At 39.8% G+C, this 19,120-nt stretch overlaps 3 protein-coding genes and 2 long non-coding RNA genes across 6 annotated transcripts; 2 read left to right on the top strand and 3 right to left on the bottom strand.

The window, feature by feature from the left end:
• The first annotated feature begins 90 nt into the window (after window positions 1-90).
• LOC129164237 (uncharacterized) lies at window positions 91-2,014 on the top strand. The gene is made up of 3 exons (XM_070550627.1): window positions 91-1,151; window positions 1,327-1,423; window positions 1,553-2,014. Exons 2-3 carry the CDS (start codon window positions 1,349-1,351, stop codon window positions 2,012-2,014), a joined length of 537 nt encoding a protein of 178 aa, XP_070406728.1. The 5' UTR covers window positions 91-1,151; window positions 1,327-1,348.
• Window positions 2,015-5,834: 3,820 nt separating this feature from the next.
• On the bottom strand, window positions 5,835-9,707 carry LOC107389690 (beta-1,3-galactosyltransferase 1). The gene is made up of 2 exons (XM_015965950.3): window positions 9,055-9,707; window positions 5,835-7,291 (listed from the first exon to the last, which is right to left on the bottom strand). Exons 1-2 carry the CDS (start codon window positions 9,132-9,134, stop codon window positions 6,208-6,210), a joined length of 1,164 nt encoding a protein of 387 aa, XP_015821436.2. The 5' UTR covers window positions 9,135-9,707; the 3' UTR covers window positions 5,835-6,207.
• A 1,057-nt stretch (window positions 9,708-10,764) lies between these two features.
• On the bottom strand, window positions 10,765-13,759 carry LOC107389699 (beta-1,3-galactosyltransferase 1). Its single transcript, XM_015965963.3, has 2 exons — window positions 13,621-13,759; window positions 10,765-12,423 (listed from the first exon to the last, which is right to left on the bottom strand). The coding sequence occupies exons 1-2, from the start codon at window positions 13,662-13,664 to the stop codon at window positions 11,316-11,318; spliced, it is 1,152 nt and encodes a 383-aa protein (XP_015821449.1). The 5' UTR covers window positions 13,665-13,759; the 3' UTR covers window positions 10,765-11,315.
• A 66-nt stretch (window positions 13,760-13,825) lies between these two features.
• On the top strand, window positions 13,826-18,332 carry LOC129164238 (uncharacterized). Of its 2 annotated transcripts, XR_008563839.1 has the most exons (6): window positions 13,826-13,915; window positions 14,240-14,663; window positions 14,830-14,858; window positions 15,421-17,817; window positions 17,952-18,174; window positions 18,241-18,332. It is a non-coding gene; the product is annotated as an uncharacterized lncRNA (long non-coding RNA). The 2 variants fall into 2 exon arrangements; XR_008563838.1 differs by having other exon boundaries at window positions 14,240-14,858.
• Window positions 15,147-16,600, bottom strand: LOC107389705 (uncharacterized). Its single transcript, XR_008563840.2, has 4 exons — window positions 16,537-16,600; window positions 15,790-15,843; window positions 15,426-15,514; window positions 15,147-15,306 (listed from the first exon to the last, which is right to left on the bottom strand). It is a non-coding gene; the product is annotated as an uncharacterized lncRNA (long non-coding RNA).
• Window positions 18,333-19,120: the final 788 nt, after the last annotated feature.

Genomic DNA, 19,120 nt, shown 5'->3' with positions numbered 1-19,120 from the left:
CAAATGTTTATTTCTTTAGGGTTAGATGATTACAACTGAACTGAGATTCCCTAATTCAGCATCTCAGATTATTAGAATATTGTGGAAAAAGTTCATGACATTTGTTTGTTTATTTAAGGATCCCCTCTAATTTTCATAGTGAAGACTATTCTTCCTGGGGTTCTCTTCGTTGAAAAAAAATACATATTATTACATATACTGCATAGGATAAAAAGCACATTATAAGACATACAGTGTAAAACAAGAACAAGCAAAGCAATGTATCAACCTCATAAAACAAATATAAAAAATGCATATAAATCACATTTCACTAAGGAAAAAACTAAAAATAAGGCATTAATTATTTAAAACTAATTGAAATAGCTGTATCTATACACCGAAAAAGACCGTAGAAGAAGTAGCGGACTTCCTCTGTAAACAAACATGGCTGCGTGCGTGTAAAAATGGAGCACTGCGATGTTTTTCGGAGCGTAATTTTATTTTTTGTCGTCACAATTTTGCAAATACAAACCAAACTGTTTATAGTTTTCCAGATGTTAAATAGGAGGAGACAGCAGGATGAAAAATTCTTAATACCAAGAACCGTAACTTTAGTCCCCCCGCCTCCTGCAAAGACAAGGAGCCCCCGGATGAAGGTGAGGAGTAAAGACTGGTGGGAGAGGATTATTCTTTTGGAGTTCACCGATCAAGAGCGGAAGCAGACTTTCCGCATGTCACGAGCGTCATTCATGAAACTTTGCTCGTTAATGGAGAGTTATATGGCTCCAGAAGACGTTACTGTGTGTGAGCGCTGCTGTTCCTGTCATCATGCGGATTGCAGTAGTTCTGTATAAACTGGGTAGCTGTGCAGAATACAGAGTCATGGCGAACCAATTTGGAATAAGTAAAAGCAGCAAAACGAAGTCTGTTTACATTTTCTGCAAAGGCATGGTGCAGGGTCCAATCTAGCAGTTGATCCGTGCACCAACTGAGGAAGAGGCAAAAGAGATAGCCAGACGGTTTGAAGCTTCCCATCACATTCCACAAATAACGGGGCTTATCGACGGAACACACATTCCCATCCTTCCTCCTTCAGACGGCTACAAGGATTTTGTAAATCGTAAAGGATGGCCATCCTACCTACTCCAGGCTGTTGTAGATGACAAATTCAGGTAAAAATTACTACTCCATCACCTGCCATGTTCAGAAATAAATTAGTGGGGGTAGATTTTTCAGTAACCTGAGACCTCAAACTGCACCAAATTATTAGAATGACCCCTTTGTTTACAGCTAATCATGTGCACAATAAAGCAGTTTTTATTGGTTTGATTTATTCCTCTCATGAAGGTTTTGGAACATCAGCTGTAAAATGCCAGGCAGTGCACATGATGCAAATGCCCTACCCCAGTCAGACCTCTTCAAAAGGGCTCATCTCCTACCCAAAGTAAGAAAACATGTTTTTGAATGGAGAGAGCCGCTTGAAATGACTGCTTGACTGGATTTAAAAATACATCAATGTGCTTTTAAATCACATATTAATAAAAAAATTACTTCATTCCCTTTTCTGTAACAGGGCATCAAGACCATTGGGGGGAAAGACACCAATCTTTTAATAGTTGGAGACCCTGCCTACCCACTTCTTGACTGGCTGATCAAAGGATATTCAAACTCACCTCGGCTGACTCATGAGCAGGAGTCCTTCAACACCTACATCAGCTCAGTCAGGGTTGGAGTGGAAATGACTTTTGGATTGTTAAAGTCAAAGTGGAGGGTTCTGCTAAAAATAAGTGACTTTCATTTCACTTTTGCACCAACCATGATTTCCACATGCTGTGCACTGCACAACTTCTGTCAGAACGAAGAAGACCAGGCCAGCAACAGCTGGTTGGAGGAGGCCTGCGATCGGGCAATTAATTTTCCTCAACCCAACCAGCCAGTTGATCTCCAGTGCAGCAGTTGTGGAAGCAGCACTAGAGAGGTGTTGACTACCTATTTGGACACAACATTCCCACTCCGAACAGGACACCTACACTAAGTGTTTCTTGGTTCCAGATTTACCAAAAATGTCCAAAGTTACCCATTTTAAGTTCAGAAAAATGTTTCCCCAAGTACTGAAAGACAGGTTTGTGCATATTATAGCACAAGAACAATGAAGCATTACTTTGTGCTTAAAGCACCATTCATTAATCCATTCAATTAAATGAACGTTCTGCTGTACTTTTTGAACTTGGCAGCTAGTGCTGTGTGAATACTCTTCTAAGGAGTCTCGAAATTAAACATTTTCCAAAGCATTTAAATTAAAAAAAGCATATACAGTGCTTTTTCATGTGGTGAACTCTGGAATTTTTTGTCATCAGGTCACCATATCAAACAAAACAAATATAACATGTTCTGACCTCAGAAACGTTTTTTATTTCTTCACCTGAGTTATACTTCTGAGTTATACTTCACAAATACTGGAACATATGAAGAGTACTTTAAAGAAAAGTTTGTACTTAGCTACTATTGTTGTGAACATAAATAAAGTGCAAAAATACATCTCCAGAACATCTACTCTATATCATTCAAGTTTGCTAATGCACTGCAACTACCATGGGAAGTTGAAGAAACCAGAATGTCACAACTGAATTGTTTAAAATAGCATACTTCTAAACAACAGAACAGAATTTGGAATTGTGTCTATCTCAAATTAACTGATTAAGATAAGTGTTATAAAACATCTGAGTCACACATTTGAGCTCAAATCTTGTAGGGTGTAGTCAGAATTGTAATTATTACTGTAGTGTTGTGCATTTTGGCCAAACTCAGCCGACCCAACGTAGTTGCGGTAATGGTGCTGAGAGGAGTATGGAGCTACTGGTGGTGGAGGTGGTGGACGAATGATGGTTCTTAGGCCATCCAAAAGGTGGCCGACGAGTCGCTCTTTGGACCGGGAACTCTCTTCAGTGAATCGTGTGACAAGACGCTCCTCTCTCGGCAGTCTTCTTTCTTGATGTTCTTCAATCCGCCTATTTTGGGACTCTTGCATTTTTTTCATAAATGCTTGCTGTTCAGTCGACCAAGTGCAAATTGGCATATCCAGATGAGCTTGATCTTTTTCCTAAAAAGTTAAAAAGAATTATAAGTGTGTGATATAGAAGACTGAATGTAGCAAAAAATACACTGCCACCTATACAAAAAGAAAACATAGAATTATTGCAAAAATCAAAAGTGGCTTTAGTGACCCTCAAACTAAATATTTAGTTAATAAGCTAAATGTTCATTTTTTTCATACTTGGGTATAAACTTTGACATTTATCAATTAATGAATAACATGGTAAAAATATTACTTAGAAGAATAAACTCCCATTTCAAATTTCCTATAACAGTCCAAATTACCAAATAAACAAGTTTACTAGTGTTAATCTGGACTGGACATTTGGCTTTATAGCCTGCCATAGTCCCTTACTCACCAGTTAAACATGTCATCTCCAACAACAAAAAAAGCAATTACACTTTGACCTATTTTAGTCTCTCGAGCGATAACTTACTCTTTTTAATGGATTCACTAGATGGATGAGAACTGTCTCCTCCGTTTGTGGGCATCTGTTCAGTGGCTTCTGCTGCTTCGCTGCTGGATTCATCTGAACGACAGAAACCCAAGTCTGAAATTTGATATTCTCAAAAATGTTTTATGTTTTTTAAATGTGAGGTTTACAAACTTACCACTAATGCTATCCTCAGTAGCATCAAGGCTCTGGCTCACGGGTGTGCTACATCTGTCCACCACCTCTTCCTCGAACCCAATGTCCACGCCAAATAAAGGCACATTTGACAACGGCCTCACCGCCATGAATTCATTCGTCTATTGCGCGGTAGAAAGGAAAACTGGAAGGGTCGAACCCGCTTCTGCTGTTGTGATTCTTGGCTTTGTAGTACGTGTTCTTCAAACTTTTCCATCGGTTTTTTATCTGTTCAACTGTTCGATCGATCCCCCTTCCTTCAAGCGTTCATGTACTTGAATGAATAACTCAGAGTTTCTAGACTTCCTACCATCAAGCCTTTCTACAATTTTAAGTTCTTTGAGGACATCCAGCAATGCATTTGTGTCCGAAACAGACCAGTATTGTTTCGCACCCGCCATGTTTTCCAACTTCCGTAAATGGCAACGTAACGTACGTAAACGTGTGACGTTACTCACATGCGCAGTAGTCACTCGAGTGTTTACATGCACCACGATCGGATTAACGATTGGCATAACCCAGCTGTTTTTTAAAAGCCTGTAAAATAGCTAAAGCTCAATTATGTTATGCTTAAATATAATTTTGATCAAGCTGTTAACCTTTTGTATACTATATTTTTCTTCCCTGACCATCTCATCACTAGGAATTAATTATCGTTGGGTTTTTGCAGAGAAAGAAGTAAAAGCAGGCTGTCAGCAGTGATAAGTCCTGTGGAAGACACCCTGCCTTGTTCCAGTTCCAAAGAAAACTCGCCCATCAGTCAATGATGACTACAGACCGGTTGCCCTGACATCCCACATCATGAAGGTCCTGGAGAGACTCCTGATGGTCCACCTGAATAAGCAAACTAGAACATTTCAGGACCCGCTGCAGTTTACTTATCGCCATGGAGTTGGAGTTGAAGATGCCATCATCCAGCTGCTTCAACCAATCCACTGTCATCTGGACAAAGCAGGCAACACTGTCAGGGTCATGTTCTTTGATTTCTCCAGTGTATTTAACACAATTCAGCCTGAAGTACTTTGCCAGAAACTCCAGAAGACACAGGTGGGGGCCTCAACTATCACCTGGATTAAAGACTACCTGACAAACAGACCAGTTTGTGAGGCTGAAGAACTGCACATCAAACCAGGCGATCAGTGACATTGGAGCACCACAGGGGACTGTACTCTCACCATTTCTTTTCACCCTGTACACCTCAGACTTCCAGTACAAATCAGAGACCTGTCATCTACAGAAATACTCAGATGACTCTGCAGTCATCGGGTGTATCAGAGATGGACAGGAAGCTGAGTGGAGAGAGCTGGTGGAGCGCTTTGTGGCATGGTGTGGAAACAATCATCTGACCTTGAACGTGAACAAAACAAAGGAGATGATTTTAGACTTCAGAAGAAACAGGGTGGAGTCAAACACTGTTTCCATCATGGGAGAAGAAGTGGAGGTGTTGAGGAATACAAATACCTTGGGAGTTCACCTGGACAACAGACTGGACTGGAGAAAGAACAGCGAAGCCGTTTACAAGAAGGGACACAGCAGACTGCACTTCTTGTGGACGCTTAGGTCCTTCAATGTCTGTAGCAAGATGCTGTACATCTTCTACAAGTCTGTTGTTGAGAGAGTAATCTCTTCAGCCATTGTCTGTTGGGGTAGTAGCATCAGAAGCAGGGACCTGAAAAGGCTTAACAGCCTAATAAAAAAGGCTGGTTCTGTTCTGGGGACGACTGTGGAACCGCTGGAGGAGATAACGCAAAGAAGGATTCTCCAGAGAATCAAGAAAATGATGGACAACCCTGAGCATTCTCTTCACAAGACTGTCCGACAACAGAAGAGTGTCTTCAGTCAGAGGCTTCGTCAGTTTCACTGCAACACTGACCGCTACTGGAGATCCTTCCTGCCAACAGCTATTGTAATATACAATAACTCTTTGATGACTTGATATTATTATTATTCTGAGCTACTACGGCAATCAATTTTTCTCTGGGATCAGTTAAGCATTTTTGAATTGAATTGAATAAGATTAGAAATAGAAGGTATAGATAAGTTAAGAACGCTGAATTACAAGTCATTAACAGTTTATAAAAATACAATGGCAAAAGTCTCAGTGGAATGGAAAAAAGGTGTGCAAAAAGAATAGTCTTTAAATTTTATTTTGTTAAAAAAGGTATTACGTTCCAAAGATAATGCATGAACATAATGTTGGTCCATTTACATGAGCATTCACTGCAAAGACAATTATCCAAATATTTAAAATAAAAACAATTAGATAAAACTTTAGTTAGCAACTTTGACACATAACTGATCTCTAAAATGAGCTACTTTATCTTAACCCAGTTCAAGATTTAGAAAGTAGTTATAAAAGTTTGCACCAACATGTTAGCCAGCACATCAATGCATATTGCATGCGTCTTATTTTTCAAACAACAAGTTAAAAAAATAAAGAAAAAATATGCAGTATAAAAAAATATTAATTTTAGGTTACTTTTCTGTATTTCCAGTATCTGTGGCTCTAACAATGCAGTCCAGGCTTTTTATAATCGTTCCAGGTTTTTTTCAGTTCCTCTGACGTGCCCAGGATGTAGGTAATGATTTTAGAGTATTCACAGCGATTGTACTTTGAGTTATAGGCCTTGAACTGGGAAGGATCTGGTGGCGAGGTTGGAGCAAGTCCAAGTTTTTTCATGCACATTCCAATATAGGCGTCTTCTATGTTAAAGGGTTTGATGTATTTTGAAACTACTACAAATTTCCATGGAAGATCGTTGGAAAAGACGTAACCCATACCCAGAGTGTATGTTGGATATTGAGGATCAGGGTACATCTCCTCTGGAACGTACCACTTGGAGTCCTTTGATCGGATTACTGGCCTGTCCCACATAAGCATTCCTGTCAGGTAGTTTAGCTTGGGGATTCCTGGTTTCTGTAGCATCATCACCAGGTTGTCAATGTTCAGGAACATGTCAGAGTCAACCTTCATTGCATATGCTGCTGTTGGGCAGCGTGTGGCCAGCCAGTCCATGATCACCAAGGTTTTGATGGTCAGATTGAGATACGTGTCCATGAAGCTACTCTGGATCAGGTCGTGGTGCTGCTCGTTCTCCTGTTTGATCTTCTCGGTATCAGCATCATTAGACAAGCCCAACATGAACAACGTGAGGACCACCTCGCCCTGAACCACGCTTTCCTTTCCCCACGTTTGTCGGATTGCATCCCGGGCTGCAACATTGTGTGGTGCCACTGGAACCATCAGGACCAGGAAAGGTGTCCTGCTTTTGCAAACATCTCTGTTGTCCATTACAAACTGGTAGTTGCGTGGATAGGCTTGATGGTAGCGAATACCAGGCTGCACAGTAGGGGGTTCTGTGGTTGTATGAGTTTCAGTGAGCATACCAGAGTGTTTTTGGTTGACCTGAAACACAGGTTCTTTATCTTTATAGCATTGGTTAGAGAACCCGTCATAGTGTTTGTGCAGCGGAAAATTCTCCCACCATGACACAACGCAACACCAGAAAACAACCAGCAGGAAGAACAGAACCAGGAACCAGCAGCAAAACTTGGGCTTCTTCTGACAATGGGTGCTCTTGAGAGGTGACCTAAACACAGATGATTGTGAGTACATCCATCAAAGTAGACTTTTTTTTTTTTTTTTTTTTTTTTTTTTTACACATTAAGATAGAAATACTTCTGTTTTAGGTGTTATACTCTTTCACTAAACATCACTATGACCACCTTCAAAAAGTTTCCGTTTGGCTACCAGCACACTACACATGAAATCTGCTGCTGTACCAGTTGTCAGATTTAATGGTATACTCCGCTTCATGTTTTGCTCAAATACCACACGGTCAACTGGAGAGAGATTGAGAATCTGGAAGCAAAGAACACTTTGAAGTTTGTTGTGCAAGGGTCACATTAGCTACTATAGTGCCAGCATGGGCAAAGGTTCCGTCAAAGGACTAACCAGACCCAAGGTTACCTCAGCAGAAAAAAATAATCCATGGATGATCTAATCCAAGGGAATCAACTTTGTGTTTGTGGGCTGGTGTGTGTGTATGTGTGTGTCTGCTCCGTCTTATCGATCCCCAGTGAGTCGTGGAGGATGGCTGCTTATACTGAGCCAGGATTCTCAAGGAGGCTTCTTCCTGTTAAAAGGTAGTTTTCCTCTCCACTGTTGCTAAATGCTTACTTAGTATGAGGATTGCTGTAAAGTCACTGACACTAGTCAGTGACTTGATGCAATTTGCTGGGTTTCTTGTATAGGAAACTTTTTTTCTGATTGGTTTAATGAACTGACCTGTATTGGAATATTTTATTACGTGAAGGGCCTGGAGACGACATGTCGTGATTTGGCGCTATATAAATAAACTTGAATAGAATTGAAGATGAGGGTCAAGATAGTCAAACTCCTAGTCCTCATGGACCACACAATTGTGTTTGTGTTTTAAGGCTGAAATTATCTTATGGCGATCGTGTCCCCTTTGTGTACTCTTCAAAATAGACCTGAAATGGCAAAGAAAAGATTAACTTCAATTTATATATATATATATATATATAAGAAACGTGCGAAGCAAGAATTTGGTCTAGTTATAGGCTGTCAACCAGCTGGGGACAGAAATTTAGGTGCAACAAAAATTATCCATAAAGGGGCTTCAAATGCCCCCCCAGCTTGCTCTAATCCAAACAAGTTTTTCTTCATGCCTTCAGCAATCAGAATGTTTATATTTTTTACTTGTCACAGTCCAGTGGTCAGGGTGTTGGGTTATGCTGATGGGCAGAAATTATGCTGACAGTGAATGGCACAATTAGTAAGTCTCGTTTGTTGTTGTTGTTGCTGTTTGGTGAAAGCGAGGGGGGTATGGATGCAAATTTTCTATAAAAACCTTATTTGATCCAAATGTCTGTAGGTAGAAATGCATACATAAACCAATTTTGTCTCAACTGCTGAGCTGGTTTGTTGTCATTTTGGTTCTAAAACTAAATTTAGAAATCCAGTTACAAAATATAAATATTCAATTATGAGAATCAGCTGTTCTCATTTTTACACACTCACTCACATGAGAATTAATTTTCGTATCTGACGTCAAAGTAGCTTTTTGTCGACAACTGTCAGAAATTTTAACATTTCCTGTTTTTACTGGTTAAAAAATTATGTGCCTTTTCAGTTCTCATTCGTTCAGTAAATATGGAAACATTACATTTATCTCCGTGCATTCAGTTAACTGTTCCATTTGGACGAAAACTGTAATCAATCATCTAAAAACTGTATTCACCCTTCTGTTTGTGAAAAGCGTCCAAAGAAGCCTGAACAATTCAGTCGTTTTAAATTGACACATATACTGATAAACTATCCGGATCTTACTCATCTGCTGGAGGGACCAGTCGCTCCTCTGAGGAGAATCCTCCCAGGAGTCTCGGTAAAGCCGCTGAAGAAGCGGACATCCTTCTATAACAGAAGCCCAGAGACCGGCGGCTCTCAGACCGAGCAGCCGAGGAAATACGATCCTGACCCGGGGAGCTGAATCGCCAGGTCTCGGTGTGCGGGCAGCTCTCCTCTCGGACTCGTCCTTTTGTTTTCTGGAGAGCTGGGATTTTATTCCAACATTTAATGAAATTAATTAAGTTTTAGAAGCATAGTCACAAACTGCAGGCCGTTTAAAAGATAAACCCGGATGCGTTAGACAAGTGGCACTATTACATAATCTACTTATCTGATTAATTTCAACAACCTGCAGCGACATATGAAATGAGACAGCAGAGTCCGCTTTCTCTTGAATTAAACAATCAGGATCTCAAACACCTACAGGTGAGAAATAAGCGCCACCTGTTGTCTAAAGGTCTCTCGTTGTTTCAAACAAGAAAAAAATAGGTGTCACTAATTAATACAGCCCTTTGCAAAACTGTGTTTAATAGTAATAAAACGGAAGTCGATCTTCAATTATTTTAGCTGCAAATATATTGAATTATGTAAAACACATTAAGAGATCAGAACATGGATGGAAACTGAATACAAATTAAAAGTAGGAGTTGTGTCTTTTGGATCAGAGTTTAGTTTTCACTCTGAGGAAACATCTCCTAAAACTTCTTAAAATTCAAATAAATAAACATTTTAAATATTTTTACTTTCCCTGCTTAACTGTATCATTAAATCAACCTTTTGCTTTATTGTGATAATCAGCTTACACAAAATAGTTATTTTATTTGCACATAACATCATATTAATGAAAATTTTTGTTTTCAAGTATGTTGGATTTCATATTTGTGATTGTTGGCTCATCTGGACCTCCGAGGCTCCAGTTGATTCATTGAAAGGCCCTTGTTGTGGTTTTGACCGGAAATAGTGGTCCTCTGCTGCCCCCTTCAGGAATCTAATGGTAACAAGGCTTCCCTTGTGAAATGGCAGAATTAAAAATAGGAAATATGAATTTAAAAAATGTGTTAAAAGCCTCATCATCAAAACAAGCTCAAGATAAATCCTATGTATTCTGGTAACTTGGTGTGAAACACAGAAGGTGATGGTTTAATAATAATAATAATAATAATAATAATAATAATAATACATTGAACTTATATAGCACTTTTCTAAACACCCTAAGACGCTTTCACACACTCTCACATTCACACACTGCTAGTGATGGTAAGCTACTTGTGGCCACAGCCGCCCTGGGGAGGTCTGACAGAGGCGAGGCTGCCATTTGGCGCCGTCGGCCCCTCTGACCACCACTAACACAGGCAAGTTGGGTGAAGTGTCTTGCCCAAGGACACAACAGCAGGATACCCCTGGCGGGAGCTGGAATCGAACCCATGACTCTCTGATCATGAGGCAACCTGCTCTACCACCTGAGCTACTGCTGCCCCGTTTATTATTTTTATACGACTTTGTCTATTTGTTGAAAGGTAAATAAATTGGAATGGTTAAAAAAAGTGAAAAAGAGAGTGTCTGATAGTGGAGATCACTAAAAATGCTTATTAAGGTAAAAAAATATCCACGTAAAAAGACTCTAGTGTCAAATTCCACTTATATGGGAAACAAAAATCTGTTACTGATGAATACCAGACACTCCAGAACACATTCAAATGTTTGTCTTTGTTTAATAATATGATAAAATATAAATTTCTAAAAAATAAATACTAAAATATGCAAAACCTCACACATTCAGTAGGTCTATTAATGCTACTGTGTGTTTGCAAACAACAATGAGTGAACGATTCCTGAAAATACCCTGAATCTTCAAGATGGCAAACAAGATAAAACCGATGCCTATTTTGTTGCACCAGCTTTACGTATTTTAAACACATTATTTTTTTAAACTGGCACACTTATAACCAAAATAGTGCAAAAATAAAAACTCACACCTTATTGTCACACAGGTCAGATGGTTCCATTTAAAGTAACGTATATGTTACTGCAAGGAGGAACTAGAAACACCTAAATCCTGTTTGGATCCAGAACTTCTCTAATAAGTATCAAATCAGTCCTTTCAAAAAAGTTGATTATGTTACATGTTCACTTCTAAAAGTTGGGTTCCCCACTCTCATTACCAAAATAAAAGGATTTAAGGACAGCAAAAGTCCATAAATAAATAAAACTTAATCCATCACAGTCTTTAATCATTGTGAGGGCTATGTGCTGCCTTCACAATGTGGTCCAGGCTTCTTGTAGTCTGCCCAATAATTTTTCAGTTCCTCTGACGTGCCCAGGATGTAGGTAATGATTTTAGAGTATTCACAGCGATTGTACTTTGAGTTATAGGCCTTGAACTGGGAGGGATCTGGTGGCGAGGTTGGAGCAAGTCCAAGTTTTTTCATGCACATTCCAATATAAGCGTCTTCTATGTTAAAGGGCTTGATGACCTTTGAGATTTCAACATATTTCTCAGGAAGATCGTTGGAAAAGACGTAACCCATACCCAGAGTGTATGTTGGATATTGAGGATCAGGGTACATCTCCTCTGGAACGTACCACTTGGAGTCCTTTGATCGGATTACTGGCCTGTCCCACATAAGCATTCCTGTCAGGTAGTTTAGCTTGGGGATTCCTGGTTTCTGTAGCATCATCACCAGGTTGTCAATGTTCAGGAACATGTCAGAGTCAACCTTCATTGCATATGCTGCTGTTGGGCAGCGTGTGGCCAGCCAGTCCATGATCACCATGGTTTTGATGGTCAGATTGAGATACGTGTCCATGAAGCTACTCTGGATCAGGTCGTGGTGCTGCTCGTTCTCCTGTTTGATCTTCTCGGCATCGGCATCATTAGACAAGCCCAACATGAACAACGTGAGGACCACCTCGCCCTGAACCACGCTTTCCTTTCCCCACGTTTGTCGGATTGCATCCCGGGCTGCAACATTGTGTGGTGCCACTGGAACCATCAGGACCAGGAAAGGTGTCCTGCTTTTGCAAACATCTCGGTTGTCCATTACAAACTGGTAGTTGCGTGGATAGGCTTGATGGTAGCGAATACCAGGCTGCACAGTAGGGGGTTCTGTGGTTGTATGAGTTTCCATCAGTTTAAATTTGTGGTGTGGGTGAATTCGGTACGCAGGAGCTTGAAACTTGGTTGTTTTGTTTAAAAAGCGTTTATAAAGAGCTAATCTCTCCCACCAGGTCAGGCTCCCGTCTGACACGGCCAAGCACATAACAAAGACCAGTATGCAGATAATGATCAGGAAATGAAACCAAGCCTGAAATACAGGCTTTTTCTGAAGTCCCAAACTCTCGACAGGTGATCTAAGAAGAAAAGATCAATAAAACTGATGAGCTTCACAAATAAGATGCAGCTTCATGTGTTAGAACTGAGAAAATGCTGAAATATAACCTAAAATGTTTTACATTTTCTTCCTGTTTTACAAATACTTAGTTATTACATTCTGGATGTAGAAGTCTGTGATTGTGATACAGTTTTAAGACAATAGCATCATCATTTGCTAAATGTAACAAACTCTGTGGCATTAAATAAAAACAAATATATATATATGTTTGTGTGTGTGTGTGTGTGTGTGTGTGTGTGTGTGTGTGTGTGTGTGTGTGTGTGTGTGTGTGTGTGTGTGTTGCTTTTTCCTTTTTTAAACAACCAATGACTGAACATATACGGGTTCTTTCTCTGCTGCAGCCACCCATTCCCGAGAGGGTTTGGTATCATTTGTAATTAGTTAGGAAAACCATTAGAAACTATGTCTTTCTGCTCTCTTTCAAATGTGGCCTAGACACACAGTATGCAGACACATGTGTGAAATAAATGAGTCTTGGGAAATGTGGTGGGAACATGCATCGAGAGACTGATGCAACAGCCCTTTTTCAAAACAAGATCCACATTCAATCCTAACAGCGTCTGCTGGCATTAACTGTTTAGTCCATGATGGATAGTTTATATGCCCCACCCCCCACCCCCCTTTCAGATCCGTCAGATGAGTTTGCCTTCCGTCTTTATCTGTGCAATCTGTCTGCAGCTTCTCCCATCACATGTTATCATCAGCTTAATTATTTAATAAAACTGGGAGAAATAAGCAGCAGAGAGAAAATAAGAAATGAGAACAAAAATCTACAGAAATACATTTACGTGGTTGATTCCAGCTCGAGCAAAATTATTCATTTTGTCATTTAGAGCGAACGAAAATAATCTAAAGCTACATCATTTATTCTTAACAAAATAAATGATTGCAAAAAATCTTTAATCGTAAATACTGATAGCCTACTTAAACACGGAGCTCTTTTTCTCATGCCCCTCTCAAACACACGCGCGCGCGTTGAATTAAGTGAATGATAAATTATTTTCTTGTAGGCTATTTTAGAAAGTTTGTTGAAGGCAACATTGAAGATATTAATACCCTCTCTTCGCTCTCATAATAAAGTCGGAAGTTAGGAGCATGCGCGCAACAGGTGGGGTCCGAAGGTCTAATCCATGCTGGAACCAGTTCAAGTCCTTACCTTTTCGATCTGTTCACACCTGAGCCGACCTCTGGATCCCCCATGACGGCAGCCACTTCTTTGGAATAAAGAAGTTCTTCCTTATTTCACTCTAACCCGCACGCCCCGTCAGCCAAGGAACCCAGAGCGTCAAACCTTAATCAATTGCGCACGTCAAGTCAGCCACCGAGGGTGGAGAAGGAACTACAGATGCGTTAGGGGAGGGCCCTGGAGACACAATGGGTGCGAGGTTTGAAGCGTGAACATTTTATATCTGATTTCAAGCGCGCACTGGTTTTACAAAGAGAGGAGAAAGGTATGATAGCGTGTGCTGAACACAAAAAATACTCTGGTTCGTGTTTTCCAAATGTTGATTACCTGAAAGCAAAAATGAACATTTAGTCTTTTTTCCCCAAATGTTCTCTTTATATTGTTCATTCTTGTTTGATCTGTTTTTATCCTAAAGAAATGGGAACATCAGGAGACAAAAAAATAAATAAATAAAATAAAACAAACAAGGAAAAGTCTTGTTCAGGGGAGCACAGCATTATTATGAATAATGAATGTTTTTTATGGGTATCAACAAATTACATTCCTGAATGAACACTCTTTGGTTTAAAGACATGTTGCTTTTCAACAGATGCTGTGAACGACGCAGTGAGAGAGAGGGTGTGGATTCTGAACAGTGGTCACCAGGTGCCTGTCTCCTCCCTTTCCGGGCGGCTCAGGTTCCCGGAAGAACAAAAAATTAGTGAATGCAAGGCAATAATACCTAGCTGCAGACGCAGCCCCGTCCAAACACGCTCCCATGTGCCTGTTGAGCTACCCCCGAGCTCAATAACGGCGGCCCTCCCAGCGAACAACACAATTGAAAGAATACGTTTATACAGAAATAGTAATAATGTAATTAGACAGAACTCCAGGTTTAAATATGAATATGGATTTTTTTTCTTGCATACACACTTTATGGCCATCCAGTGAGATTATAAAACACAGATACCACCAACAAATAATCAGTTGCCGGACAATAGGCACAACATACCTATGCTTACTGAAGTTAGCAGGTGAGTAATGTATGTGCAAGTGTTTATTTTAAATGCAATAAAATTAAATATCAGAAAAAGTAATCAGTGGTAATCGTTTTAATTAACCCCTTAAGCCCACTAGCCTCCATTTTTGGGAGCACGCCTGCTACAGCAACATTTAACTTTCAACCATTTGTTTTTACAGACACTAACAGTGGGTCTAAGTTCATACGAGTGAGTAGTTAATATTTATGTTACTATTTATGATTTTTTATTGCTTCTTTACAGTGAAAAGCTGCTTATGTGTAATTTTTAGGCATATTTACATGTGTATATATGTTAACAGGAATAATTGCTGGCCCTTTGACACAAAATGTATTGATTTAGAAATTACTAAAATATTTTGCATCAAGTACAATTCACAAGACTAGTAAACTGATATTGACCATACACTAATCTGTAAAGAATATACTGTAAACACAAAAGCAGAAAAGTTTGGCAGAAAAAAAGTTCAGACAAATGAAACAACCAGCAACAGCTTTTATTGGCCTTACAAAAACCTTCCAAAAAAATGTCCACACAATGCTACAGCCTCTTCAAAAATTCAGATGAGTCCAGAGCTTTTCTGAATTTCTCCGAGTATATGAGCAGTTCCATGGCATAGGACATCAGCTGCCTCTCACTAATGAGACAAAGATAAATAGCAATTAGTAAAAATGACATTCACACCTAGAGGCTGTCATAAACAATGTGAAAACAATACATATAGGCATTAGCACTGTTCTTGTGTTTGTAGAATACCTCCAGTCATACTGCAGCCCACTGCCGTACATTTCTGTGGCTTTGTCCGGTCAACATTCATGGACAGCTGAAAGTGGATGGATGGTTGCCTGAGTAATGAGGTGACCAAAAGGACATCTTTCATGTAGACATTAGTCTGTCATGTTGCAGGTAACAAGATATTAACCATGAGTAATAGAGTGACAACAGTAATGCTACAAAATATTTTCATGTGATACAAAAAAATTTTCAGAATGGTGACCACGTTGTGTTAGTCCATGCCGTCATTGTCCTTAATCACGACTCACAAAGAACATGACATCATGCACAGCAGTTACAATTAATTTTATTTTGTTGTCATGCAATAATCTTCACTCATATTCACCTGCTCTCTGGGTGGAAAGCTGTAAGGTGTCTTAAAATACACACGGTCGGTGTCCTGTGGACTCAGAGGAAAGCAAATAATTGTATCAGTTTGTTTTACAGTTATCCAAAGAGGATTGGCAGACCAATATTTGCTGGGATGCTTTCTGTTGAACTACACATGTAATTGTCAAATAATAATTTCACATGTAACTGTAGGCATGTACAAATATATCTGAATTAACTTCAGGGAAAAGTTAGGTTACAATTTTTTTTTCTGTCCTTCCAAGTCCATTTTTTATCGTGGACACCACTTTACCATCAGACTAATATTTCCTGGATGCTATACACGCAAATATTTGTCCAAAAAACTATAATACATGTAAATGTTGACATGTAAAAATATATGTGAATGGATTTTAAGGGAATTTTCTGTTACATGTTTAAACAAATTTTACACGGCTGAGCACGACAATTTTAGGGCTACCACATTGCCGTCGTGAGTTTGCTGCTTATTAGATGAGGAGTCATAAACGGTCCAATAAAAGCCTATTGTTACGTTTATTTTGGCCAAAAGGCTTGCGTGTAGCCCATTAAAAATTATATAAAAAATATTTTGCGTCCATGACGTCTTCCCCCATAATGCTTAATTTTATATAAAACTGTTTCAGAAAAAAATCACTAATTCGCTATCTATCAAACTGTCTTAAACGTTCAAATTTAAAGTACAAAATCTTCGCAAGTTGTGAAAATATAAATCTGTCTTTACCGTCATTTCCATCTTGCGACACGCATGCGAGTTCTCGTCTTCGTACATGCACGCGTGTTTTGTACATAGGGGCGTGTTTTGTCGGGGCTGTGTCTGCAGCTAGACCTAGACCTTTGGACAGTTGCCCACTGGTGTTTAGTGGTGCGTACACAATTTAAACAACTCTTAACTTTCTCAATTTTCAACCGATTTTTATATGGTTTGATTTTTTAGAAACATTAGAGATGTGGCTATGAAATATATCAGTTTTGGCAGGAAACTCCCCTTATTTCACTCCACTTTCCAGCCGTTTTCCCCTATCCTGTCAATTTCCTATAGACTTATCGTTTTAATGTCAACAAGATCTGCTTCTGCTGTAGTTCGTAAACTGAGGTCAACTTATAAATATAAGTTTTAAGATACCTTAGAACTTAATATCAACTTATAAATAAAAACTCAAATACCTGATTTCATTTACAGAAAAGAGTAAAACAAAAAAAAATTAAAACACAGAAGCAGCAAACAAAATTTGAAGTAAAAACACCCAGTCCAAAAAACTAAACAACTCTAGAACCTAAATGACTGAGAAAATATTTTATATAAAGACAAATGAAGATATACAGAATGTATTTTCTTTACTTTGACTTTATTATTTGCACGTAATATGAACCTAATACATACTTGCTTTGGCAAGTTATTATAATAATTTATATTTATTTCCACTTCAGCCTGCAACCCATTTAAAATGAAAGTTTGAATAGAGAAAACTGGGATAATTGTGAGTTAAAGTAAAGGGCTAAATTAACATTTCAAAAATTAAAGAGTAAATGAATGACAGACTGACCGTTATGAAAAACTCGTTTATTACAAATTATACATGTTTTTTTTATGTTGACAATAACAGATATAAGACAGATGCTAAAGAACATTGTGATTCCTACTGACCTTTGAAAAGGACAGCTTTTGTGAGCTTCTGTCTCACGCTGTCACACTGAAAGCTAAGAGTTGCTAATGTGGTGCATCCTCAGCTTAAAGAACAGGGAGACATTAGATGTCGACAGTGTATGGGAGTGAGACCCAATTCCGTACTGTGTCTCACTGATGAGCTCCCCAAGCAAAAAGACATCCTCTGACTGTCACGGTCCGTGGTGAGCTTCCTGCATGTAACCCTGTTTTCCTCTGAGCATTGTTTCAGGTGGGCGTGTCTGAGAGTCTCCAGTTGCAGCTAATCCTGTCATCAAGGTCCAGGGGATTTAAGGAGCAGTGTGACACTTCACTTTGCCGGATGATTACTCTGTTTGGGTAGCTCTAGCCGTTTACCTGTCTCGATCCCGTGTTTTTTTCTAGTTCCTGTTTTGCTTACCTGATCTTGTGAAATTTTGCTGGATTTCCTGTCGCCAGAAAAACCCTGACTACTCTTCCCTGCTCCGCTCCAGGTTTCACTCCACACTTCACCATCTCCATAACCAGCCCGGACTCCTGCAACCCAGATCACGCTGTCTCCTCCCCTGGCCGCCCGCTCTCAGCCGCTCACCTGCCCTCACCAAGCCTCTGCTCCTACCTCCTCTCTGTTCAACCGTTCCTTCACCTTCTGGAGCCTTCCTGCTCCCCCGGACCTGACCTAGCCCTTCCCGAGGCTCTCACCACTATCTGCAATTAGTATGCTCCACTCCTAAGATTATCCTCCGTCATTCCACCATATACTCACTCTGTCTCCCTCCTCAGAATCCTCTCCTGGAATCTTGCTGCCAGCCTGCACATCGTCTGTTCCCGTTCCTCTCGTTGTTCTTCATTTAATAATAAAAACGTTTTACTTACTTGCCGGTTCCTGTGTTGTGATTCTGCATGTCGTGGGTCAAGAAACTGCCACCCACCATGACACTGACCTGATCCTCTTGCGCACAAAGTAGATGACCTCCAGTGGTTTGATGGGCTGTGATCGTCTGCCCACTGATGCCTGGCGAATTGCCCACTCTGCTGCTCTGATGACCCTCACAGTACCTTCAGATGAGACCACAAGACCCCCGTTGCTCTTCAGAGTCAGCAAATGGTAGCTTTGGTCATCACAGGCAGATGCAGCATCCATCACCAGGCTGGCACGGCGGACATCACAGGACAGCTTGGTCATGGCTCGCCGCACAACAAATCCTGAAATTACAACTACCAATGTAACTGGACAGTGTGGTTGCCTTTAAACTTTACATAGGCCTATAGAACAACATGATGTCAGGTGAGAAATCAGACAAGAACTACAGTTTAACTAAGGCAAACAAGTAATCATGATTAGTAAGTGTGGAATTTATTTATTGTATTTATTTATCAGGGGGATTTGATAAGCCAGCAGTTTTTCAAAAGACTACAAACATGTTTTGTGTATTCTTTCTGTGTTTTTCTTCTGACTGCATTTGTAGGTTATTTTTGAAACACAGGGAAGGTTTTTTTTTTACCTTGCTGACAGTTTTGATCATGACGCCACTGAGCGTCAGCTCTGAGGAAGATCACAGACACTTCTTAGGGCAACTTCCCACTGCCTCCTTCTTTCTCCATCTTTGGGAAATCTTAAACAAGTGACAAATGTAGGCAGCTTTATAAATCATTGTAGTTT

The sequence above is a fragment of the Nothobranchius furzeri genome, chromosome 4 (assembly GCF_043380555.1).
Source record: "Nothobranchius furzeri strain GRZ-AD chromosome 4, NfurGRZ-RIMD1, whole genome shotgun sequence".
Lineage (NCBI taxonomy): Eukaryota > Metazoa > Chordata > Actinopteri > Cyprinodontiformes > Nothobranchiidae > Nothobranchius > Nothobranchius furzeri.
This window is presented reverse-complemented; position numbering and strand designations above follow the sequence as displayed.

What these genes read in the sequence shown, in the direction of transcription:
- LOC107389699 (XM_015965963.3), bottom strand. Translation starts at nt 13,664, where the DNA reads ATGGGGGATCCAGAGGTCGGCTCAGGTGTGAACAGATCGAAAAG. An exon ending in GGTGTGAACAGATCGAAAAG is followed by an intron (nt 12,424 to 13,620) that starts GTAAGGACTTGA and finishes TTTTCTTCTTAG; the next exon opens with ATCACCTGTCGAGAGTTTGG.
- LOC107389690 (XM_015965950.3), bottom strand. Translation starts at nt 9,134, where the DNA reads ATGTCCGCTTCTTCAGCGGCTTTACCGAGACTCCTGGGAGGATTCTCC. An exon ending in CTGGTCCCTCCAGCAGATGA is followed by an intron (nt 7,292 to 9,054) that starts GTAAGATCCGGA and finishes ATCTGTGTTTAG; the next exon opens with GTCACCTCTCAAGAGCACCC.
- LOC129164237 (XM_070550627.1), top strand. Translation starts at nt 1,349, where the DNA reads ATGCCAGGCAGTGCACATGATGCAAATGCCCTACCCCAGTCAGACCTC. An exon ending in GGGCTCATCTCCTACCCAAA is followed by an intron (nt 1,424 to 1,552) that starts GTAAGAAAACAT and finishes TTTCTGTAACAG; the next exon opens with GGCATCAAGACCATTGGGGG.